Source organism: Pleurodeles waltl, chromosome 6, assembly GCF_031143425.1.
Source record: "Pleurodeles waltl isolate 20211129_DDA chromosome 6, aPleWal1.hap1.20221129, whole genome shotgun sequence".
In the NCBI taxonomy this organism is placed as follows: domain Eukaryota; kingdom Metazoa; phylum Chordata; class Amphibia; order Caudata; family Salamandridae; genus Pleurodeles; species Pleurodeles waltl.
Window position 1 is genome coordinate 1538339704 of NC_090445.1, and position 26355 is coordinate 1538366058.

General features: G+C 44.0%; 1 protein-coding gene across 18 annotated transcripts in view; it reads right to left on the reverse strand.

The window, feature by feature from the left end:
• RERE (arginine-glutamic acid dipeptide repeats) overlaps nt 1–26355 on the reverse strand; it is a 798532-nt gene that overhangs the window by 117971 nt on the left and 654206 nt on the right. For 11 of the 18 annotated variants that reach the window (XM_069241134.1, XM_069241144.1, XM_069241135.1 and 8 more), the window contains 3 exons: nt 11799–11915; nt 9632–11064; nt 8203–8425 (listed from right to left, as the gene is read on the reverse strand). In XM_069241134.1, coding sequence (XP_069097235.1) covers nt 8203–8425; nt 9632–11064; nt 11799–11915 — 1773 coding nt within the window. The remainder of the gene's footprint in view (nt 1–8202; nt 8426–9631; nt 11065–11798; nt 11916–26355) is intronic. The other 7 variants (XM_069241143.1, XM_069241141.1, XM_069241137.1 and 4 more) reach the window with 1 other exon arrangement.

Below are 26355 nucleotides of genomic sequence, written 5' to 3' on the forward strand. Positions count from 1 at the left end.
AAGGAGTGGGGGCTAAGTAGTTATCCCATTCCTCAGTAGGATGTTGTGGCATCGATATCTCCCCTTCTTCCTCTTCTTCCCCTGATGTTGAAACTTCATCTCCAGGGGAAGGAGCTAACACGGAATGAGGAGTCATCCTGTGAGTAGCGTGAGGTGGAGGTACGCTCCTTGGTGTAACAGGAGAAGGTGGTGGCGGTGGTTGATCTTCTGCTGTAACTGGGAACCTCCTCCTATAATCCTGCAATATTGACTAAGTCCTGGATCAAGGAGGCAGGCATCTGGACAGAGTCTCTTGGTTGAGGCAGTTGATAACAGCACTCTTGATGAGAGTAATAAGGTTGATATTGATCATACTCCTCTTCGTCATCCTCTTCCTGGTATTTAACATGCAATTGGGATGGGCTGTGTGCATCTCCAAATGGACCCTCATCCGATTCCTCCCAGTCCAGCAAATGACTAGGTAATAGGGTTGACACCTTACTTGGTGAAGTGTCTGTAGGATAGATCGCCGATCTGGGAAAAGCTGTGATCTTAACCATGGCTCAAAGATCAGGAGACCTGGAAGAGGTAGGAATGGCCTCTTAACTGGCTCACCGGCACCATTGGCATTGTCGATGGTGTCAACGACGATGGTCCCGTCGATGGCACTGTTATAACAGATGATCCTTCCATCAACAACGGTCTTGTTGGTGATGGTGTCGACGACAGTGGTCTCATCGACGGTGTCCTCGTCAATGGTGATACAGCAGACGAAGCTCTCGTCGGTGGTGTTGTAGTCGACAGGGCTTTCATCGACGATGGCATCAATGACGATATTGTCGTCGACGAAGGCGTCGACGTTGTCAGCAATGCAATTTTTTCTGGAATCTTCGCCGATGGAGGTTTAATAGAAGAAATAGGAGCCTTTACCGCCGACGTCAAGGTAGTCGTCGCCGACAATGCTCTCGTCGACGAGGTGGTGGAGACGGTAGATGTGAACACCGTCGTCGTCACGGTCGTCGACGGTGGTGTCGTCGACTTAATTTTTATGGATACCTTTCTAGAGGTAGAAGGCTCAGAGGAAGGAGAACAGCGGGACGACTCCTTTTGACGAGGAGAGGATGGCTCAGAAGAAGTTGAGCCTTGTAAGCCTCTGGCACCTTCTCTATGATGTAATTTCTGCTGATTGCTGGATCTTTCCGCCTGGCCAAGGTCCTCAGATTTGGACCTTTTGTGTGGCCTTTCTGACCCACTCTCCTGAAGTACAGGATTTTGCCTGTAACCATGTCAGAAGTCTACCCTCACAGTCTCTGAGGATCTTTGTGGAGAAAGTACGGCATATCTTGCAGTCCTTCACCTGGTGTTGTGGGTAGAGGCAGTATAAGCAGTCTTTATGTGGATCATCCACAAGGAGCCTTTTCTTGCCACAGGTCTTGCAAGGGCGGAAAATGCCTTTTCTAGAAGAATCTGACATCCTTAGTGTTTTCTGGAGTAGAAAAATACTTCTGAAGAAGCAGAAAACTGAGCAGAGCTCAGGGAGACTCCCTTCACACGATGTGTGGTAGAAAATCTGAGGGCAGGAGCTTCTCTGGAGAGTGTTCTAGAGGGTGCTGGTACCCGATTGGCCGGCAGCCAGGTTTGGGTCCTTTTCACAAAAGGACTTAGACAGGCTATCTGAGTGACTGGTGTTGCCATTATAGCCTATAGAAAAATATATATATTTAATAATTAGTGCTTTTTATGTACCGTGGGACTCCCACTTCGACGACGGGGATGATTCAAGCATGTGAATTTATGAAAGATCCAATACTGGATAACCTAGATGTTGCCTGAGGTGGGGGCATGGATCTTGGTGTAGCCGGAGAAGGAGGTGGTTGTTGTGGTCGATCCGGAGCTGAATCTGGAAACCTCTTCCTGTAGACCTGGAGCATGGACTGCAGGTTCTGAATGACAGAAACAGGCATTTGTAACGTACTACGTGACTGCTGAGGTTGCAGTGGTTCACAATAATGCCTATGTTGTGTATAACAGGGTTCATATTACTGCTGTTTGTAATTGTCATCATCCTGAGCATTATTGAAATGGACATGGTGTGTCACCAAATGGTCCCTCGTCGTTAGACTCTTCCCCGTCCAGAAGATGACTAGGTAATAAGGTCAATACCTTGCTAGGGGATGTATCTACAGGGTGCAAGGAAGGCCTAAAAAGTGTAGCAATCCTGACTGTTGAATGGAGTTCAGGCAAAACAGCAGAGGTGGAAACCACAGTTCGTAGTGGCACCTTAACCTTTAGGGGTGGCAAATGTTAGTGCCATAGTTGTCGGTGGAGTTGTCAATGACAGTACTGTTGTTGATGGTGTCGACGATAATGGTCTAATCGCCAGGGTTACAGTCGACGGTGTCTTCGTCGTCGATGTTGTTGTCACCTCTGCCGATGACTTTGTTGGTGAGGGTCTCTCTGACGATGGCTTCAGTGACAAGTGGATTGCCAATGATGCAGGAGACTTCATAGACGAGTCCGAAGTTGCAGATAGTGGAAGTTTCTTTTTGACTGAAGTCAAGTTCACCATCTCACTCACCCTTACCGAGGGAACTGACGTTTTTAAAACCGTAGTCGACGATGTCAATGTCAACGAGACAGTCGCAATGGTGGCTGTTGTGGTCGACAGGATCGCAAGGGTAGCGAAGTCGTTGATTTAAGCTTAAGTGGTGTCTCCCTAGATGTTGACGGCTCTGAAGAAGAACGTTAATGAGTTTCCTTTTTGCGATGTGGAGAGGATGTCTGGGAGGAGGCTAACACTGTTACAGGATTTTGCTTGTAATCAGATTAAACGTCTTCCTTCCCTGTACCTCAAAGTTTTAGCGGGAACAGGTGCAACAAATCTTGCAGTCCTTCACCTGATGCTTGGGATACAGGCAGTACAAGCAGTCCGTGTGTGGATCATCCACTTGCAGCCTTTTCTTGCCACAGCTTTTACAAAGGCAAAAAAAACGCCTTTTTTTTAGGTATCAGATATTTTCTCAAGTATAAATTGTTCTGAGAGGAAAAAACTGAGCAGAGCTCAGGGAGTCTCCCTTCACACGGTGTGTAGTACAAAATCTGAGGGAAGGAGCCTCGCGGGGAGTGTTCTAGAAGGTGCTGGCATTTGATTGGTCATAGACTAAGTTTCGTTCTTTTTTCAAAAGGACATGGATAGGTTAGATGTTTAATTTTACTAGCATTGTTGCCTATGGTTATTCTGACTTACTGCTTTTTCTAATGTATTGTGGGTGATTCAAGCATGTGAATCTATACTGGATAAAATACAATTTTATTTTATTCACACTTGCTATGGGGATATTTTTTCAAGTTTCTGCCTCCTTAAGTTTATACAGGGGTGTGCTGCAGGACCTGTGAGCGGCCATGTGTGGTGTGGTGCTGGACTTACTTCAAGGCTGATTTACTTTTTTTGGGGACTTTTTGGCTGCAGTAACTTTACAAGCGTAGTTTGTGAATCAGCTTACTGTAGTGGGTGGGCCGTTTCTCCCTCCCTAATCCCCTCTTTATCTCTCCCTGAAAAAGTCCTTTGTAGGACACTCTACGCACTATTAAGTGCACTTGGTGCATAAGCTCCATTGTCTTGATCCAAGACTTATGTGTCTCCTGAATAATTATCCTCAATATATATGCAAGGAATTCTAATAAGCTTTAAATTACAAGTGGCTGGAAAGATGGCAGTGAAAGAGATGTTTCTTGCCTCTCATATTTGAGTTTGGAATTTCTGAATGGTCTTACTACTCTTCAGCAAACAATCATGCAAATAATGATATACGTGAATTCATTGATGGTGTAGATGTGCTGCCCCAACTGCTAGCCCTGCAATCAGTCATTGAAATAATGATATACGTGAATTCATTGATGGTGTAGATGTGCTCCCACAGCTGCTACCCCTTTGGTAAATACTCACTGCAGACTTAATGCTTAAAGGAAGGACTTTAATGTGGCAACGCCTGTTACTTATCACAAAATATAGCTGATGGCAAAGTGCTAAATGCTTTGTGATGTGAAATATAAATGTTTCAAGTCTGATGTCATGCAGTCTTTTCATAAAAGCCAGATAGCTCCATGTAATCTTGGCATCTTGGAAAGTATGATCAGCTCATATCTGTTCAATCAACTCTGATCTAGTATCACTCAGTCACACTCTTGATGTCAGAATATAGAGTAGCCTAGTTTAAAGGAGGTACTTCCATGATTGCCCCCATGACCTGTAAAGATTCCACCTCTTTTAGAGAGTGAGATAATCCTTGCTAATTCTGTCTCTGATCAGTGATGAAATGTAACAGTTCAAATTCAAAACAGATACCATTGAAGCTTGTTAAGAGTACTAATCGATCCAAGGTTATTCCGCCCCCTCCAGCGTGCAAAACAACCTCAGGCATTATCAAATGGGTGTTTGTGGACAAGAAGGGAAAGCTAATTTAAGTCATCTCTTGGAGGCAGAGGAGATTCTACCCTTTTGAACTCTGAATCTGGTTCTGCCTCAAAATGTAACAATGGATATATATTTGAGATTGTTGAACTTGCTGTGTTTGCCTATTGCCTTTAAGTATTGAGAGACTGATACTGTTATTGCTGGCAGGAAGCTAGCTAGCATGTATAAGTAGTTTTATAGTGAGCTTGATGTTATAATGAGCCCACTGACTTTCCAGATTGTGGTTTTCTTTATTTTATCCAGCATCTCATCCTTGTAGGCCGAAACAAAGTTTCCTATTGCTGGGGTATGCCTCCAGTGCAGCCTTGAATTGTCTCAACTCCCAGAGTAACTCATTTAATTTTGAAAGAATTTGTGAAATAATCTCTGTAGGTGATTTTGATACTGTTTTCATCAGAGGAAGATGCTGATTAGTGTTTTCTGGCACAGATGTAATTAACAGGAAATGCACTTCTACCTCCATGGGGACACTAATGGAAGGTTGCCCTCAGACAAACTGCATGGTTGGAAGCTGTTTTGTCTTGAGGAGATAAATTAATGAGACATGTACTGCACTACACGACTTATTTGTGATTTCACTAGATATTTACTTCTAGCTTCATCTTTTCATTTTCAGTTCAATCCTTTTGCTCAACTTCGTTCTTTACTCCTGAATCTGTATGATAATGATGGCATATGAGGCATTTAAATTACAGGTGGCTGCTCTGTCACTAATTTCCTCGGTCTCTCAAACTGGATAATGGGCAAGCTCATTTCAAAAGGTATCCTCAAAACTAATTTAATTCCTTTTCTGCTCACCTTGATTGGAGATTTTGTCAATATCGACCCAAGGATCTAGGGAAATTCTCTGTCTCACATCTTGTCTTTCTGCATCTTCAAGTATTTTATGACTCAGACGCTTTCCACTACCTTGTTTTCGGTTTCAAACCTCTTTTTGGAGTCAATCAGAATAAGGACTCTTTGTATTTTTCTGTAGTTATTCTCTGTCTTGAGGATTGTCTAAAACTCCTATTAGTTTTCAAAGTCCAAGATGCTCTACAAGCTGCAACACTTTTCAAGTTTAAACTTTGGCATGGAGTAAATATTCTTTTTGAGGCTGATAACTGACGTTTCCTTCTTTTCAAGGTCAGCTTTGACATGGAGTCAGTATTCATTTTAAGGCAGATCAGCACCAAAGCATTTAAGGCTAATCATCTTCATTAGGATTGTCATTGTCTGATGCATGTGTTGAAGACTTGAAAATAGCCTAACTTGAATATAACTTTGGTGTGGTCTCTTACCCATGCTCATCTGTGCTTCCATGTTGGAAGTAAACTTTTCCCCCTCCCCGAGTGCCTGACTGTATGGGTATCTGGTATCCGGCCTTTTTTGGGGGGGCATGCTGTCACGCTACTCTATCCTCTACGTAGGGCCAAGCCCAAGGTTTGACTACAAGAGCTTCAGGACCTGTTTTGTGATCTGGAGGGGCACATTGTGTGTACCTTCAGTAATAGACAGTGGACTAGTGTCCCCATCCACGGCACATCACACAAAAGCTTTGGTAGCAGCATACCATGATTTGAGATCAATGGTGCATGGGACGAGACCTTTCAGTCTTTGAGTGTGAGGTCCAGTGGCCCTCTCTTGTAATTTTCTGCTAAGTGAATGGCTAGAAACCTGTACTGACACCCAACGTGCGTGTACGTGTGTTACACAGCACTTGCCATTAGACCAAGACAAATGATGCTCTAAGCTTAGATACTCTCATAGCAAATATGTCAAATAGTTTTACATAATCAATAAACAAAATACTGTAGAGCATATCACAGGCCAGTTGGTTTAGATTAGTGAACTTTTACAAATCCTCTTGCATTGTGTAATGGTAGCCACTACAAAAAGCTAATCAGTCTGATCACAAGGATCTGTAGATTTGATTGAGCAGACAGGAAAAATTGCTTGATTGACCTGTCAGATGAACTCAGTTTAAAAATGTCACCCTTCGATCATCAAAACAACAAATTAGCTCTTGTAATGTTGTTTCTGAGGCTATGAGAGTCTCTGCAGGTTCCCAGGATGGGACTCTCTGTGGCACCAGACTGAAAAATATTTCAGTTACATCCGGTCACCGGTGCCAGGAGGTGCACAAAAGAGTTGCAGAGCAGTCTTACACAACTCTTATAGAAGTGACAAACAGGTGGAAAAAATAGTACTTGAGTGCTGGCAACAGCAATTTCATTCAAGATTTTCTGAATTCCCCATAGAGGCTAAGGCCAAAGATGACACAGCTAAAGAAAATAATTCAACAGAAAATAAACAAAATACCTTTAAGCGGTAGTAGGAAGGGCTATAAGCAATACCGAAAAAGAAAACAGCAGTCACCTGAATATGAGCAGTAGAAGGCTACAACTTATACAATCAGAAACAATGCTTCGAAGAATGGATAAACAGACTAATTTAGTAACGCCACTGAATAAGAAAAAAAGCAAATAAGGAGGACAAGAAACCCCACCAAACAAGTGCGATGGCGGGACGCACAGCCACTTCTAAACACTAGAATAAGACACAATAGGTCTTAAAAAGCAAACCTCCCCGCTCCCACCCCCCCCCCCCAAAAAAAAAACCTAGCCACTTGTAGAAATATCTCTAAATTTCTTACAGGATGTGCAAAGAAAAACACTACTTTTTGTGCCTAGTTACCCCTTTCACTTTGCCGTTATGACGAACTACAGGAAACCTAGCATAAGTAATGATTGTGTACTGAATTCCATGGACATATATGAACCTGCATCCAAATTTTTGCAAATCAAAGAAAGCCCTTTAACGTTAACTGCAAATATATATTAGAGTCAGAACTGTCCATTTGTGGCGGAGTGGTGAGAAAGGAAGAAGGCAGGAGAGAAAGATAGCAGGAGAATGCAAAAAGATGCCTGCTGTAGGCTTTCAGTTCAAAATGAATTCCACAATCAAATATCTAAAAAGCAAAAATGTGGATAACACACGGGCGTAGATACTCAACTACTAATAATTAATGATATCACATCTTAGGTTAGTGTAATTGTTTGTTATTTTTAATTTAATTTTGGACTTATCTAGATCACTGGTGCACAGCATTATATCTAAACGTTTCCAAGATAGTGCAAGCTAAGCAAAACATTGCCAACAGCCAAATGAAGAGAAAAAGCACAACTACAAGAGAATCTGTGCATCGGATTAACTGGCCTGTGTTTGCTTGCAATGAGTATTCAACGTTTAGAATAACAAATGTCTGGGAAATTCGTCACTATCGATTTTGAGCATGTATTTTGGTTTTCAAGAATACATGTTCTGTCATAAGGAACAGCTGCTCTTATTTTAAAGAGATACTAGTCACTGTCTTCAGACCAGGGTAAATGTCTGTTATAAGTGAAGATCTACTCATAACAACAGATGTGCTTGCCTCATTTAGGACAATGTAAGTAGGCACAAATAAAGGATTCACAGACTACATTGCCTGGGATGTAATTCTGGATTGATACCTCATTGGGGAATCCATTATGAAGAAATGAGGCTCAAGTGACAGGACTACTCTTATCACCAATGCAATGCCCCTGACCCCTATACTAAACTGAGTAGTTTACAGCTTCACAAGACTTGTGGCGTCTGAGAAATATGCATCTGAATGAGCGAGGCAGCAGGAGGTACTATTGCCACTACACTTTTTCTACATGCTTGCCCATATCAGGTATACACACAAAGTAAATGCTTATCTTGACTCTTGCAATGGCTCGTACCGATGCTCGCTCCACTTCTTTCTCTCTTTCCCGCTCCCTCTCTTTTTCCTTCTCCTTTTCCTTCTCTCGCTCCCGGTCATCACGGGCCTTCTGCTCTGCTTCCCTCTTGGCTTTCTCAATAGCTTCCTCCCTCTTCTTTGCCAACTTTGATCCAGCTAGTGGCATGAAGTACAGATCAGTCCTGGCACATGAGTTGTAGCCGCGATCCAGATGCTTGTAGAACCTGCAACAGAAACCAAAATGCAAAACAGTTTACCTGGGGGAAAAAGGTGTCTAAAAACTGAAGGACGACAAACACTCAAGAAACTTGCTATTTACTTTTCAATACCTACACACTATGCGCTTCCATAAAATTTAACTGCCACAATGTACCCCTGAAATTCACTTGAGGGCAAGAGATGACAGCGCGGGCACAATTGCCGATTTCAACATTTCCACCATCATTCCAAGAAGCCAAAGAGAGCTGCAAACGTAAGTATTTATATTTGACTACAAATAAAAAAAACAACTGATTCTACCACTGTCAGTGAAAATAAATGACCCATGTCTACACTGGGGGCCCTTGCTGCAAAACAGTGGACTCAGTACTGTGCTTAATGACTGATAAAAACGGAATAAGATAATTTCAGTATTGTATGTGACTATCTCCAATAAGGCATTCACACCAGCTTAATGTTGTCCTGTTGTGAATGGAAAACATCTTACATTAGCATAGGATTCTAGTACTAATTTCTCTGATTTATCAGACATTAATAACTTTTGTCAGAGTAAATACTCTCACACTGAACGCCTTTGAGGTACTTCCAAAACACTGACAATTTTGCACCAACAATTAAATGATTTTGTGGAGTTGCCTTTAAATAGGAAACTCCCACTACCTAAAACATGCCAAGGCTGACATGCAGGCTTGAAAATGAAAATGTCACTTACCCAGTGTACATCTGTTCGTGGCATCAGTCGCTGAGATTCACATGGTATGCATGAGCTGGCGAGCTCATGCATACCATGTGTATCTACAGCGACAGATGCCATCGAACTGAAAATGTCACTTACCCAGTGTACATCTGTTCGTGGCATCAGTCGCTGAGATTCACATGGTATGCATGAGCTCGCGAGCTCATGCATACCATGTGTATCTACAGCGACAGATGCCATCGAACTGTTTAAATAAAAAAAAAACCTGAGTTGGTCAATCAACATAACATAAGTCTGTTTTTCCATCATGTTGCCTCTGCTTTCAAAACTCTTTTGAATCCATTCGGTCAACTTTTCCAAGGCCTTTTTGAACTTTACCAACCTTCAGTGGTTTATATTCTGTACTGGATATGCATATTGAAAACAAATCCTAATTTTCCAGCTTAAAAAGAACCAGCCCAAAACACATCCTGACTAACATCAACTCAGATTGGTCTGGAGTAGTACTTCTTACCTGGCTGACTGACTGGCGTGACTTGGAGTGTCCACCACAGTGGGCTCTGGAGATGGACCTCGAGGTGAATGTGGGGGGCTCTCTGGTTCCTCCATTTCATCTGGTGCCTCCTCTTTGATTGTGATGGGGGGCAGTGTGCAGGGAATAGAAGCGGAGCCAGGGGAAGTTACAATTGGAAGAGTCCCACTGGGGGCAGATGCTACCACCGACAAGTGCACAGGCGAAGGAGCTGAAACAGGAGTCATGGAAGAAGGAGCTGAGGCAGAGGAGCAGGATGGAGGAGTGACGCATGTTGGTCCTCCGGGAATGAAGGGATGCTGAGGCATGGGGTTCTGTGGTGGGAATGGATGGTGACCAGTGTGAGAGTGGTTTGTGGTGGGTGGCAGGCTTTGGCTCTGAGTAAGAACAGGAGGCTGAACTGGTGATGGTTGGAGCTGTTGACTTTGTGGCATGAGCTGAAGTGGAGGTGGGTGGGCAGAAGGAGGGTGATGAGCAGGAAGGGAGCTCAAGGGTTTCAATGCTGGTGGTGGGGGAAGGTTGGAATTAATGGAAAATGGAGATGGCCCTGAGAGATGTGGAGGATGTTTGTGTGACTGTGGAGTGGGCATCTGTGGTATTGGTGTCGTGGGAGGTGGTTTAATATGAGGCATGGCCATGGGAGCAGGAGGCAGAGGCTGTTCCCGAGGGGGCTGGGTTGACTGTTGTAAAGACTGCATCTGTAGAGCTGGCTGCTGAACTACTTGCTGTGCTGGAGGTGTACAGTGTGCCTGAGACTGGAGCTGTGGGGAGATCGGAGGTAGGCATGACTGAGAGGTAACAGGGAATGGCTGTGGGGGCCCAGGGTGCTGCAGGTGTGGCTGAGTCTGTACATTATGTGGAAGAGGGGGAAGCTGGCCATGCAGAGGTTGCTGCCCATGGAGAGCTGGCTGTGATTGGGATGGAGGAGAAGCCTGTGACTGAGACCCTGACAAAGGCTGAATGGCAGGATAAGGTGATGGCAGCCTTTGTGGGTGAAGAATTGGGGTGTGCTGGATATGGGAGTGTGTGGACGTTGCAGCAGAGGGCTGAACCACTGATGAAACCTGCGAGGGTATAGCTGGAATGCTCTGTGCCGAAGAAACAGCTGGCAGCACCTGCACAGATACTGGTGACACAGCTGGTGTAGGCTGCAAGCATGCCATACTCTGAACTGGCAGTGTTTCAGTTGGGAGCTGTGATTGCAGAACCTGCTGCTGAGCAGAGGAGTCAGAGTCACTTTCATTGTCCTGGGGACTGGGGATGCTTGGTGAGCTACTCCGATTATCCTGGTCAATGTCTTTGGGATCACTGCTTCCCTCATCGTTGACGCTGTGGCTGTCTGAACTCTCCCCTTCACCCTCGCCTTCTACATCACCTTCTCCCTCAGATGGTGAATTTGGACGACTAATGTCCTGCTGAACAGAAAAACAAGTACAAAACAAGACATTAGAACTGTCAAGCACAGATAACCGGTGAACAAAGTGCACTTCTACAAAGGGAAGGTGGGAAGAAGCAAAGCAGTGGACCCAGATCATGCTACAGGGAAATCACAAACTTGAGCGGACTGAGGTAACGTTTTGAGGAAAGTCAATGTCAGGGCTCAGCAACTGTAAGCTCACAGCAGAGCACAGCTAGATTTTCAGATACAATAACCATTTGGTGATGTTTTGGGTACACTAAAAAGTCCTGTGGAGCACAATCTTCAATTAAATTATTTTCATGATAACGAAAGCTCACAAGCAGGCAAATCAAAGACAATTTGACCCTTGTCCCACCAACCTCGAGTAGCTGAGCCAAAGACAATTCTGTATGCAAATCAGTTGTTTGTAAAATCGGTGGGAAATAAGAAACATGTCCACGTGTCTACCTGGCAAACTCACTCAATACGTAATAAATCAGTATATGTGGTATGCAGTAGATAAGTGAACACCCACACTAAAGGTAGAGTGAGGATTGTGATCCCATACATGAACACAGACTGCAACAACTATTAATGTCCCTAAAGGGATGTAAGTGGTTTGCTGCTCCTATAATCGGGCCTACTGTCAGTCAGATACACTCTTGAAGCTTCCAGAAAATAATTCAAGTCAAAGGTGCAGTTTCACTCAGGACTGATGACCAGTCCAGCCAGGTCCCTCACTGAACTCACTTCCTGGGGTTTCAATTTCTTCACGCCTGTCCTGTCTGGTTCCTCTGTGTCCGACAACCCAGGTTTTTCTCGCTGCCGTTTAATGCTCTTTAGCGGTGAAGACATCTCCTCCATCTTCTGAAAAACAAATATATATAATCTATGTATATATATATATATATATATATATATCTATGAGTGAAACTGGGTGCAACTACTTCGATCCCCATTCACTCATTTAATTGATCACTCACCATCTAAAACATATTTCCTCATAGCATACACACTTAAGAAAAACATGTCACTCCCGTTCAACTTTTTCCCCAGACCTGCAAAGTAGTAGGGACCAACTAGAAGATATCAAAAGTGAGATTGCATATTCTTTCTATTGCACTGAAGGCAGGATACTAGGTCCAAGACTGCTGGCTTCTAAACTCCCTCTGAGAGATGTTGAAAAATGTCTTCCATTTCATCCCAGTGTGTCCTATCATATCCTGAAAGCAGTGCCTCTGCATCAAGCTTTTTGCTTTCTTTCTCTGGAGGAGGGGAATCTCCGGTAGCTTGGCTATGTGCATGCTTTCTAGCTGTGGTAGTGACAACTGAATCCGGTAGAACTTTTGTTCACATATAAGGGGGGGGGGGGGGGGCTTGGGGGTCAGAAGGTGCTGCCTTATACATCTTGTCTACCCATAGCTTCATTATGCTTGATCTCACAGGTTCCTTGAAAATGTCCTTAACATGTCTTACCACACCTGGCTACATGGGTAAATATATGTCCCTATGTGTTGCAGTGGGAGTATCAAATGGGTAATCCTATTCTATTGGATACTTGTGCGATTGCACATTATGGTAGGTTGCCCCTGTAGAGTCCTCTGGAGGGGAGGGGAGGGCCGAGCAGGGTAAAGATCTGTGTTTGTACCAATAATTGGATCCATCTCATATGAATCTCAGGGGTCTGCTTTTTTTGTGGCGTTTCCCCTAGGTCCACCTCCCCATATACAGGTGAATCCTGTGTAGTGTAATCACCTCTAGTATGAAGAGTAGGTGACTGAGGAGGGAATGGAGGAGGTGCTGATGAACACGGTGGTGGTGGAAGAGAAGGTGCTGCATCAGACATAGAAGCTTTTTCTTTATGTGGCTTCTTATGAGGAAGTGAAGTATTTAAAGTTTCCTAAAACGTGAGCTTGTTTTTTTGCTGGAATTGTTGGAGAAGCCACAACTCTTCCTGTGCCAGACTCAAAATGAATTTTGCATTGTTTAGCGTCAAACGTTTCCATAATTGGTTCAATCGGAGAAACTGAGCTCGAAGACTGGGCAGAGTCTATTCTAGCTTTCAATGACTTTGCTTGAACCGAAGCCATGGAGGTCGAATGGGAAGACGTAGCCACAGTCTTTCCAACTTTCGATGCCAAGCTGATAGGCGGGGAAGCCGAATCGTGCTTCAGTGATCGACCATAGTTCAAGTGCATTAGTGAACTGGTGACCCTTTTTTATTGGTCTTTTGACAGTCTTTGTAGGAGGAGGATGAGGGGTAACTTTTCTCACAGGTTGCGCTGCAGGTATGTCCTGTTACTCGAGGTCAGTCAGGTCTGATTCCGATTCTGCGATAGAAAATACCTCCTCTTTTTCTGGTTACTCCTGCTCCTCCTCAAAATGTCCGGAGTATGGTTCCAGTGTAGTGTGTGCCATTTCGAACATTTGAGCTCGTCAGTCTCCAAGTGTTTTCTTTGGGCAAAACGCTCGACACGCGTTGCATGTGGCCTCGTTAGGGTCCAACGAAAGACAAAGATTACACAACTGATTGTGATCTGTGTGTGGAAATTTGGCGTAGCACCAAGGGCAGAATCTAAATGGCATCAGTTCCATTAGGAAATGATGGTCTTCCATGCAATGTGGAGATAAGTCCACGGCCGGGCAGTGCCTGTCCTGAAGTTTAAAACATTCGAAACTCGACCTGAGTTGATCGAGGAGATTGAGACTGAGGTTCGAAAATGCGATAGAATCACAATACCGTCGCTCTGAAGAAAAGAAGGAAAGAGTCTTGACCTGAAACAAGTGAGTACAGAGCGAGCAGAAACTCGTCCGAACCCGATGGCAGAGAAAAAAAACAATTTAACAATGCGCAGTATCACCGAGAAGGAAGAGCCCCTCGATCCTGTGATTCGAAGGACTTCTCGAAGAAAATCAACTTACAACACTCCAAGCCCAACAGTAGATGGCAGGATAATGCAAAGCATGTGTATCTACAGCCGCACATGCCATCGAACATTGTTTTTTTTCTAGCCTACAGTGACAACCAGTCTAGCTATCTCAGCACTGGGGTTAGTCAATGTAATTTGTTCATCTAAGTCTAGTGGGCTAATGAAGGATGACTTTCACAGGTACCAGAGGTATTTGTTTGTAGCCCTGTCACACCTGTGCTTCCATAATCAATTTGAGATACAACTACTGCGTGAACCACTAGTCAAAGTCCAGAATTCGAAGCAGAGGTTTTACTTTTATCAAAGAGAAAAGAAGAAATATGTTTCATTTTACAGTTTACCCAGTGTGGGCATTGATTCACTGCAGTATAGAATCCTGAAGGGCACTCTTCTGATCTATGATGAGGGAGATGATTTGAAACTCTGGGTGCTTTATAGTTTCTGGGGGGAGTCCGCACACAAGAAAGGTCAGCGTCAGGGACGGTCTGCAGAGCCTCAGGAGGGCATTAGGCACAGGAATCAATGAAGCTCTGAGCCTCAAAGCTTACTAAAGAGCTAATATCTACACAAAGCTTACAGGTAAACAGCGAACATTATCTGCTTCTCAGAGACAATGATGAAACTGCAAAACTGAAGCTCTTCCATTCCCTGATTCCCTGCCTGTGAGGCCCTGCTCTTCTCTCTTTCACTCACATCTAAGTTTGCCTTGTTCTGGGCCTTGATCTATAGGGTGCCTGGCTATGCTGGGGATTGGTGTGCCACGCTTTCTGACCAGTTAGCCCATTATGTTTTTAAATTTTATGATGCTGGGTGATCTTACTATCCATTTAGCTGACCCCAAATGCTGTTTGGGGTGTTGCCTTATTGAAGTCTCGGGTGTATTAAATTTGGCCCTTTGCAATTCAGCTCCTACCCATTAAGCTGGACACCTCTTGGACCCCATGTTTGGTAATAGGAAGGACCTGTCCACAGATCCACTCATTCCCCTACTCTGGTCAGACCATCAAGCAGCTCCCTTTTATTTTCAACATTTCAACGGTTCCGTCCTTAGGGCGGTCTAAACCTGTAACTAAGAACAGGAATAGGTCAAAACTGGATGCTGTAGCTCTGAACCAACAACTTCTGATCACTAAACTGAGTACAGAATGCTATGAATGCGTCTTTACCGACTGCTTCTAGACACTCGGCTAGAACTGTCCAGCCAGTTCCCTGGTTTAATGATACATTGTGGCTTGAGAAAAACATTGTAAGGTCTTAGAAAGGCTTTGGAGAAGGTCTTATGACAAGGCATCCAAAGCCTCCCAACAGGAAAGCTATAAAAACTATCATGGGCTCTTTATTTTACTCTGACAAAATTAACGGAGCCCAAAACTGTCATAAGACGCTTTTCAATGTGGCGAAAAAAACTTTCAGATCCTAGTCAAATGTCTTCAGCACCTTTGCAGATTCAGGAGTCGGCCCTGTTTATAACTAAGAAGGTAGTTAATATTCACTTGTAGTTGGCTAAGGACCTGAACGATGAAGTAACTGTGTCGGATCCGGACGCTCACGACTGTGGCTTCAATTCTACTTACAATGATCTTAACAGTAGCATGCTCTTGTTAAATCTCTATTCTAAACTGAAGTTGTGGCCCCCGTTGGATATCTCCACCTTCTCGTCATTTTAAAGTCCATTAAATCTGGCTCGCGGCTAGATTCCTTACCACTTCTAAGCTTGGTGCTATGGACCTGAACTACTTCAGGTAGTGGTGAATCTTAATTCCTCTGTGAGGGTTTTGTTGAAACGAGTTGGAAGCACACTATGGGGTCTGCCACTCGTAAAGAAACTGAACCTGGAACGAACATCTGGTCGAATTTCTGTCCTATTTCTTTTTTGCCCTGTCTCACACCAAGGTTTTGAAGAAACATGTGCATGTGTTGCTTACATCTATTGTGGAGACTCAAAACTATGTACTTCACAGTCGGGTTTCATGGCTGGGCATAGTGCAGAGTCCACTCTCTTAGGAGTTACTAACCACCTTAAAAGGCTCCTCGATGGAGGTGGAACAGCTCCTCTTATTCCACTTGATCTTAGTGTGGCGCTCAATACCGTCTCCTATTCTATCCTGACTGAGAGATTGGTAGCGTTGGGACTTAAAAGAACAGTGTTGGCCTAGCTAAATTCATTGTTAAACCATTCGACATTTCATGTTTTTTCGGCCAATGCAGTGTCAGAAATACAACTCTTAATATCTGGAGTCCCGCAGGGCTCAGTGCTTAGTCCAACGTTGTTTAGCATCTATGTCCACCCATTAGCAGAAGTATCAGTAAATTAAATTCTTTATTTTGGAGAAATAATTTCTTATGGATATATCAAATTAAACAGAAGTTGACACAAATACCATAAGATAATACATAACACTTAATTACATCTAAACACCAACACTTTATCAACCTGAAGTAAATACAACAGTATAAAATTGAATTTCTTCACATTAAAACTCAGTCAAAAATCGTGGCACATTATTACATACCTATTAAAAACATTTATTTAAGATATAATTAACTACTCAAGACATACAACTCAACTGGCCACACAGAACATTATAAAGTGCAATGTGCAAGGCTGTGCTATCTCAATTCTCAAGGTCTTGTTACGTAAAATTCCAGGCAAGCACAAACCTATCACATAAGAACAAACCTTAGTTAAGTTTCACAGCACAATGTCATACAATGTCAGACCTATTATTAGCTTTTAGAGAGATGTTAAATTCCCATGACATACAACTCGTTTTGCCAGATAAGAATATTAAAGTGCAAAGAACAGGTCAAACTATTTTAAGTCTGGGGGTTCCATAGTCTACTTCCCACACTGGTCAATACCCGCCCATTTAGAAGATACAAGGCTCAGTAGACTGTTACAGCCCATTGTCACATACCTAGTAGAGCCAGTTTGGGGGGAGGTTTACAGGGGGGGAAGGGGGCAATAACATACCCAAGGCAAGCAGCTCATTTAGCCTACTAAGGGAAAATAAAGTGCAGCGTGTCAACCACCCCATTATAACATATACCTAACTGGAGGAGAGTAGATTATTTGGGGCAAAGATCTCACTTTACCAACCAACGATATATAGTGCAGTGTGCAGGACAGCCATCGCACCACCGGTATCCCATTCAATCAACGGCCTGACATGGTCAGGATCGGTCTATTTGTTAAAAATAAATCACTGACAACCTTGGAGGACAAATCTTATCCCCTATCTAGATCACTTAACAAGAGAGTGCCTGGCAATAGAAGTTGCAATTCTCTGCAAGAGTTGAGCAGTGGCATTGGCTACACCTTGGAACCTGAGACCACAACAGATTCAGGCCCTCATCTTGTGACCAAATCCTGGCATCCACTATCTAGGGTCAATGCCAATCCTCAACTGCAGGATTTCATATCTCAGAAACATATCAGGGATTATACATAAGAACTGGAAAAAATCCACACACTCCTGTGAAAGGAGGAAGGCGGTACAGAGCTCTTATTCTTAAGGTAATGTATATCTTCCCTTTGGCTAGTTTCAACAGCAAATTGTCTAGGGTTGCACTTTGACTGATTTGTGGTACTTCAACTTCCTCCACCAGCACCCCCCCCTTGCATTTGCTCCAACATTACTGACACTGGTTCCTCTGGAGGGAGAAGGTTGACATTGCCTTAGGTGGTTAGAGCCCATAGCTTTACAATGGGAACTTCGCTTTTAATCGCAAATATATAAGCGCAGGGCTCTTGCATCTGCTAAGGTACCCTAGGAAAGTGTCCTTAGCTCCTTCCTTACAGCTTGAATGATTGCTCCTTGACCTACCCAAAAGTGAAATTTCAGGATGCACCCTTCTAGGCTTTCCCAAGAGACTCGCCTATCCATTGCTAATACCTCAGCCCCATAAATAGCCTGGGAATGAGTTTGCCCTGGATCACCTTACGTAATAGCTCAAAGGTATAACTGCCAAATCTATGATCAAACCTTTTCAGGGCCTTCACTTCAGCTGATATTACAAGTTTCCTAGAGGCAATATGTTTATCCCAGTGCAGATCACCTGCAAAAGTCATGCCTAAATACTTGTATTTTTGGACCTGCTCCAACTGAACATTCCCTAGGAACCAAGGAAAGGTCCCTTTTTTTTAAAGCAAAGAACAATGTCTTTGTTTTATCAACATTAATAGTTATTATATTTTCTAGATAAGAGGAGTTGCGAGCATTGGGTTTTCTTTGAAGCCCAATAGGTGTAAGATCACCACAAGATCATCAGCATCCAAGAGGCAGCTAGTATGCCTGCCCCTGATCTTCGGTGAAAAACTACAAGTAGCACTTAACGTCTTGGGAAGGTCCGCTATGAACAGACTAAATAGCAAGGGGGCTAATACGCACCCCTGGCACAGACCATTCTCTACTGGGATTTTCCTTGACAAACTGCCTAACTCATCAAGGTCGACCTGAACCCAGTTATCACTGTGGAGCTTCATCAGCATACCTAACAAAACCACAGAGATTTTCCACTGAAGGAGTTTGCGCCAAAGCGAAATTCGGTCCACTCTGTCGAAGGTCGCTTGGAAGTCAACAAAGCAGGGGCACATGCCACCTGCCAGCTCCACTGACCTTCCTGCAACTCTGGACATGATGAAATAGTCATCCATTGTGGAGTATTTTGGTCTATAACGCCCTTGCTCTACAGAGATCAGCCCAGAGTCAAAAGGCAAAGCAGCTAAATGATTCAACAAGTTTTGAGCAAACAATTTAGAAGTAATATCTAACAGGCTAATCAAGCGATAATTAGCAGGCTGCGCCAATCTGCCTTTTCTATGAATGAAATTCACTATGGCTCATTTCCACGAATCTGGGAGGCAGCCTGAATATGTTACTCACTTAAAAAACACACTCAGAATTAGATCCCCATTTCCTAGGAACTTTCTTAAAAATTAGGGATGACAAGCCATTAAGGCCACATGCCCTAGAGGCCTTCATATTGCTAATAATTTCAGACAGAATTACTGGCGTCTGGGCATTTGTAATTGTCTCTGTGTCAGCTTGGGAACAAGTCAGGATCGTCACCCAGTTCTCAGAGTCTCCGCCACTATTAAGTGAGTGAATAAAGTGTACCAGTTTGCCTCACTATTCTGTGCCTCAAGAGAAGAAGGTGATGACAGGGTTATAGAATTTACCAGCTTCCAAAACTTCCTACAATTTTTGTCCACAGTAGCAACCATCATAAATTCCAAATTCAACTTCTAAAACTCCCTCTTTTTGAGGGCACAGATTTCGATAAGACGGTTATAGAGGCTACAACAGCTTCTCTTAGGCTGATATTGTTTGGGTCTAAATTCAAACACTGATGATTCCTATTCACCACTCTTCTACCCTCCCGACAGTCATTTTCAAATCAGCTATTCCCCTTCTCTCTGGTCCCATTACATTTATGAGGACCCCCGTTGCCAGCTTGAAAAGGGATAGCAGTTGCTTTGTTAATCTACAGTACCAACCCATCAAATACTTTTTTCCAAATCTAAGGGCTCGAAATCCATACATACACAAGAAGTTTGAAGCTTGGTTACTTTCCTCCCAAAATGGACGGAGGCCAATAATACCAACTCGCCCTTACTGAGGTCTTAGCATTATGAACTACCACAGCAAACCCTCAACTGCTGGGCACTCCCAACAGTCACGTCTCCTGGAGTAACAACACTGGGTAATTGGTCAAGACCTCTCTGTAATTATCTGCTTCCGCAAATGATTTAAAACCGTGTACATGCTATACCAAGACACGGCCTGTACGTGGAAGCGCTGCCTCCTATCAATTGCTCCAGGCCCAGAAATGGCAACCTTGCACATCTTTAAGGAGGTGCCACTCCCCTCCTTTGGGACTATATTCCTGCCGCACATAACCATCATGGCTCCTAAACGCATCAAACTCTACTGGGTGTGATGACTTTCAATTTCTCACTTTTTGCGCTATCATTTTGGAACATGAGTAACTATTTTTTCTTGTGACCCATCCCATTCCCACCAGCCCATGTTCTCTGACCTCCACCCCGGAACCTGGAATAGGTCGTATGATTATGTTTTAATCCTCCACGTTCACAGAGAAAATTAGTTATCTGATGAGAACTACTCTCCCCTGGTTTTCCCAAGAACTCCCAGCTTACCTCAATTCATTTACAAAGGCAGATTCCACTTGCTGCCAAAGAAGGTACAGAGTTTTCCACTAGGTTCTTTATCTCCTCAGAGGCAAACAGTGCCCTGGTTAGTTCTTCGCCTGCTTTGGTTTTAAAGCCAACCAGTGCTAAATCGTTTGCGGTAGTACCCCTTAATTTTTTGCATGTTAGCAAATAAGCTTAACAACCGAGAGCTATTCAGGGGTCGACAAACTGAGAGCTGTGTTTTTCTTTTAGATTCTAACTTTAGGAATAACCCCAACAGCACACTTGAGTCAGGTTTGTCTCTATATTGGACAAGACTGAGCTTTTTCAGGCTAACTTGGGCTACCTTTTGGTTGGGCAACAACTATGTGCTGCAAACTTACTAGGAGGACTATCTTTTGTACTCTTAGGCCCAGTGGGCTCTTTTACCACCATTGAGCAATTCTTGGATTTCCCTGTCCCTAGTGATTCCCTCAGCCGCCTCATCTCTCTTACCAGACCTCCCTCTGGCGGGAGACTACTTCTTCACCATGATCGCCGCTGGGGTTAGAAACTGACCAAGTGCCTGTGCTTCATGCAGTTTTAATGAACGGACACCTTTTCTGCTTCCCTTCCTTCCATGGGCCCTTTTGCCCACTCTGGTTTTCGGTAGCAGAGTAAGACTAAATTTAGATAAAACTCTTTTTTCCACAAAAAATATTCCCCCTTTTCATAACTGGGTAAGGATATCTTGAGATGTACGTCCCACCATTTACTTAAAAAAGTAGGAGATAACCCATCATTAGCAGAAGCAGTGGGAAGCTGCAGTTTGACCTTTTTTTCTAAGCAGATGACACTCAAATCATCTTCTCTTTGCCATCTGCTCAGGGAGATCATTCCGATCTTAACCAGAGCTTGAGGCGCACTGCCACTTGGATGAGCAACAACTCTCTCAAGCTTAAGTGATAAGAAGATTATGACTGGGGGTAAGAATCCCTTGGGTCTCTTCCTGCCTTGTCCTCCAAGGTCAAGAATTTGGGCTTAGTACTGGATGAAAATCTCTGAATGCTGGTAACCTCCACATGTTCCTCGGAGCTTAAGGGCCTGAAAAAGAACATCTGGATGATTCCCTGTCAGCCCAAAAGACAGTGATTCAAGCCCTAATCTTGTCCAGATTGGATTACAGTAACATCCTCTATTTAGGAGTAGATCAAGTGCCTATTCACCGCCTCCAGACAGTTCAGAACATGGCAACAAGACTTCTGTTCCAACTCCTGAAGCAGGTTTCAGTTTAACATCTCTTTAAAGATCTTCTTGTTTTACAGTCATAAAGCGCATTTAGTTTAAAGTATTTTGCTATGTATTCAAAGCTAGAGATGAAACTGGTTCCCGCTACATACAGGAGTTGGTACTGCCCCATCAGCCTGCACATTCACTGAGAGCACACAATCTGGCTATGTACCATGCCTATGTTTTGCTTAGCTCAAATGGGCCGACGCTCCTTTTCAGTCCTGGGTCCGAAACTCTGGAACTCTCTCCCAGTTACCATAAGAAATTGCTTGACTCTACTTGTGTTTCATAAAAACCTAAAGACCTGCCTATTTTAGATTGGTAAGCTGTTTTTTTTGCTTCTCTTGCTCTGTAGGTGTCCAAAGACACCTTTGAAACTAAGGTCCTGTTACTTGACATGGCTAGCAAGAAAACCTACACCACTTCAGTTAGAAATTTGAGGAACACCACTCAAGCTCACAAAGGTCCCACAAAAAAGCATAAAGAGCAATAGCTGTCTCTTTTCCTACTGGAAGTGCCCAGATGTTTTAATTCCCTTTGACATCAAGGCTGTTCGCAGAGGAAACATCATAACTTCTGTTCTTTATGCATATTCTGTACAACCTCAGAAGAAAGTAGCCTGATGCAGTAGTCTGAGAGGCACAATTAGAGCGCAAAGGTGGGCCAGGAGGCTGATGCTCCCAAGGGCTTCTCTGTAAGAACAATGGTTCAAGAATGGTCTTCCTTACTCAAGAATGGCCTTCCCCACTTCAGAGGCATTTAATGTAATCTTCAATATTCTGGGACATTTCGGGAAATCCTCATTGGTGTAGCTGATAGTGATTTAGAGGCTGTGTGGTTTTTTCTTACCACAGGTGGGCACTTCACAACAGAGGGAAGAATGTTGGAGTTTGGAGGAATAGAAAAAATATCCAAAAAGAACTTCAAGAAAAAATTCACTCTGTGAGGTGAAGCACATCTAAAGATGTGGAACAATACTGAAAGTTGGAGAAAATAAAGGGGAAAAAAATAAAAGCACACATGCTCTATCAGAAGGAAGAATCACAGTGCCAGAGCCTTAAGTGTGCTGTGACAGATACTCTAGTACATACTTGACCCATATCAAGTCCAATATAATTTAGCAGTCGGAAGGATCGGAACACCCCACTTCGAAGAAACAAAAGGCTACTAGTCAGCAAACTCCAGACCACCTTTTTTTATTTTTATTTTTTTTAAGATAGTTTTCTTCCTTTTAAAGCAGCAGAAACAAGAGTTGTTGTACACTGATCTATTAATAGAACCTTGGATTGGAAGCCTATCAGGGGTCTTTTTTTTAATGTGCTCATAAGCTGTAAAGTAGTGGTTCTTGACCTGTAGTACTGGGACCTTTGAGGGTTTACAAAGCCTGACGGGGCCTGTGAATGCTTAGAATTTAAAAGTAAATAGAGTAATAAAGTATATACAAACGAGGAAGCAAAAATGTAAACTGGAACATTTCAAAATGTTCTGCAAATGTGAAGGAATTTAATATTGAAGGCTTAAATTTAGGTTTATATAGTCATTGATTTGTGGGAGCAGTGTAAGAGCATCAAACAGAATATAGTATGGACGATGAGTGGTCTCAACTAAATTCAGAAATGCTCCAACCTTCCCAATAAAATTAAAAAGTGTATATTTTTTATATTTGTGAATTAAATCATTTAATTATTTGTATAATCACCTGATGAATGATTGTTTCTGTTTTTTTGTGTATTGTTTTGCAGTTAAAATCATCAAAGATGCTTAGGTGGAGGTCCCCGGCTTACAGTAGTGACTCATGTGGGTTCCTGGAATTCAATAATGAGTCAAAAAGAAATAAGAATAAAAGAGGAAACCATTTAAAAAGATTCCTCCAAGTGATTCTTGATCAGCCTGGCTTCTGACTATCTGAATCTAGACAGTGTCTGGTGAAGGTGTGAACAGATTTACAGGTAAACAAGTTTACAGATTTCAATGACTGGAACATTTCTAATCCGAACCGTTGTGGCTGATTTTCCTCTAGTTGAATGGGCCTCAGGACTACCAGCTAGAGGCCTGTTCACTAGCATAGTAAGATGCACACTACTATCTATATAGCAGGATATTGTTTGGAAGTAGCTAAACCTTGTTTAATGTGACCATAGTTAATGAGTAACTGTCCAGTTCTTCTGATACGGTTAGTCCTGTCCAGATAGAACTTTAAGACACTATTCATCAGGAATAGATAGTGAAATTTTCTGATTCTTTGACGATAACAGGGGTGCCTTTGTGACGTCAATGGCGGGGGATGTGTTGCTGAAATAGTTTGCTTCGAAGTATGTGAATGCGGTGCCGTAGACAGCGATATCCCTGTAAACTTTGCCATTGACGGCAAACAGCGATGCCACAACGTCAAATTGTTTTTGGGATTTACCTAGGGACTCTCAACGAAGAATGTTGGTGCCACTGACTTTGTGAAGTAACGTCCCTTGACAACAAATATAGGTGCTGAGGCCCTTAACATTATTTATTTTTTGCTATGACGTTGAGAATGACGACATTTCCTTTTTTCAGATTTTCCCTCCCTCATTGTCGCTCTTTTGGTTTTTTTTCTTCTCTTCTGTAAGACAATGCCTCCTTGGCATGGTTACCCCCTGACTTTTTGCCTTTGCTGATGCAAAGTTATGATTTGAAAGTGTGCTGAGGCCTGCTAACCAGGCCCCAGCACCGGTGTTCTTTCCCTAAATCTATACCTTTGTCTCCACAATTGGCACACCCTGGCATCCAGGGCCCTGATGCCAGGGAAGGTCTCTAAGGGCTGAAGCATGTTTTAAGCCACCCTGGGGACCCCTCACTCAGCACAGACACACTGCTTGCCAGCTTGTGTGTGCTGGTGGGGAGAAAAAGACTAAGTCGACATGGCACTCCCCTCAGGGTGCCATGCCAACCTCACACTGCCCATGGCATAGATAAGTCACCCCTCTAGCAGGCCTTACAGCCCTAAGGCAGGGTGCACTATACCATAGGTGAGGGCATAAGTGCATGAGCACCATGCCCCTACAGTGTCTAAGCAAAACCTTAGACATTGTAAGTGCAGGGTAGCCATAAGAGTATATGGTCTGGGAGTCTATCATACACGAACTCCACAGCACCATAATGGCTACACTGGAAACTGGGAGGTTTGGTATCAAACTTCTCAGCACAATAAATGCACACTGATGCCAGTGTACATTTTATTGTGAAATACACCCCAGAGGGCATCTTAGAGATGCCCCCTGAAAACATACCCGACTTCCAGTGTGGGCTGACTAGTTTTACCAGCCTGCCACACACCAGACATGTTGCTGGCCACATGGGGAGAGTGCCTTTGTCACTCTGTGGCCAGGAACAAAGCCTGTACTGGGTGGAGGTGCTTCTCACCTCCCTCTGCAGGAACTGTAACACCTGGCGGTGAGCCTCAAAGGCTCACCCCCTTTGTTACAGCGCCACAGGGCATTCCAGCTAGTGGAGATGCCCGCCCCCTTTTGGCGGCAAGGCCGGAGGAGATAATGAGAAAAACAAGGAGGAGTCACTGGCCAGTCAGGACAACCCCTATGGTGTCCTGAGCTGAGGTGACTCTGACTTTTAGAAATCCTCCATCTTGCAGATGGGGGATTCCCCAACAGGATTAGGGATGTGCACAAAGGCACCCTCAGGGCTAGTAGCCGTTGGCTACTAACCTCCCAGACCTAAACACACCCCTAAATTGAGTATTTAGGGGCCCCCAGAACCTATGACGAGAGATTCCTGCAACCTAAGACGAAGAAGGACTGCTGACCTGAAGCCCTGCAGAGAAGACAGAGACACCAACTGCTTTGGCCCCAGCCCTACCGGCCTGTCTCCCCACTTCAAGAGAAACTGCAACAGCGACGCGCTCCCCAGGGTCCAGCGACCTCTGAAACCTCAGAGGGCTACCCTGCATCTAAAAGGACCCAGAACTCCAGAGGACAGCAGCCCTGTTCCAAAGAAACCAAAACTTGCAACAAAGAAACAACTCTAAAAGGACTCCACGTTTCCCGCCGGAAGCGTGAGACTTTCCACTCTGCACCAGACACCCCCTGCCCGACATGCAGAGAAACAAAACTACAGGGAGAACTCCCCATCGACTGCGAGACTGTGAGTAGCCAGAGTTGACACCCCTGAGCCCCCCAGCAACGCCTGCAGAGGGAATCCAGAGCCTCCCCCTGACCGCAACTGCCTGCTTCAAAGAACCTGACGCCTAGTAAAGACACTGCACCCGCAACCCCCAGGACCTGAAGGATCCGACCTCCCGCGCAGAAGCGACCCCCAGGTGGCCCTGTCCCTTGCTCAGGTGGTGGCTACCCCGAGGAGCCCCCCCCCCTTGCCTGCCTGCTTCGCTGAAGAGACCCCTGGGTCTCCCATTGAAACCTATTGCGAACCCGACGTCTGTTTGCACACTGCACCCAGCCGCCCCCCGTGCCGCTGAGGGTGTACTTTCTGTGCTGACTTGTGTCTCCCCGGTGCCCTACAAAACCCCCCTGGTCTGCCCTCCGAAGTCGCGGGTACTTACCTGCTGGCAGACTGGAACCGTGGCACCCCCTTCTCCATTGAAGCCTATGTATTTTGGGCACCACTTTGACCTCTGCACCTGACCGGCCCTGAGCTGCTGGTGTGGTAACTTTGGGGTTGCCCTGAACCCCCAACAGTGGGCTACCTTGGACCCAACTTTGAACCCCGTAGGTGGTTTACTTACCTGCAAAACTAACAAACACTTAACTCCCCCAGGAACTGTTGAAATTTGCACTGTCTAGTTTTAAAATAGCTTATTGCCATTTTTGCCAAAACTGTACATGCTATTTTGCTGATTCAAAGTTCCTATGATACCTGGGTGAAATACCTTTCATTTAAAGTATTGATTGTAAATCTTGAACCTGTGGTTCTTAAAATAAACTAAGAAAATATATTTTTCTATATT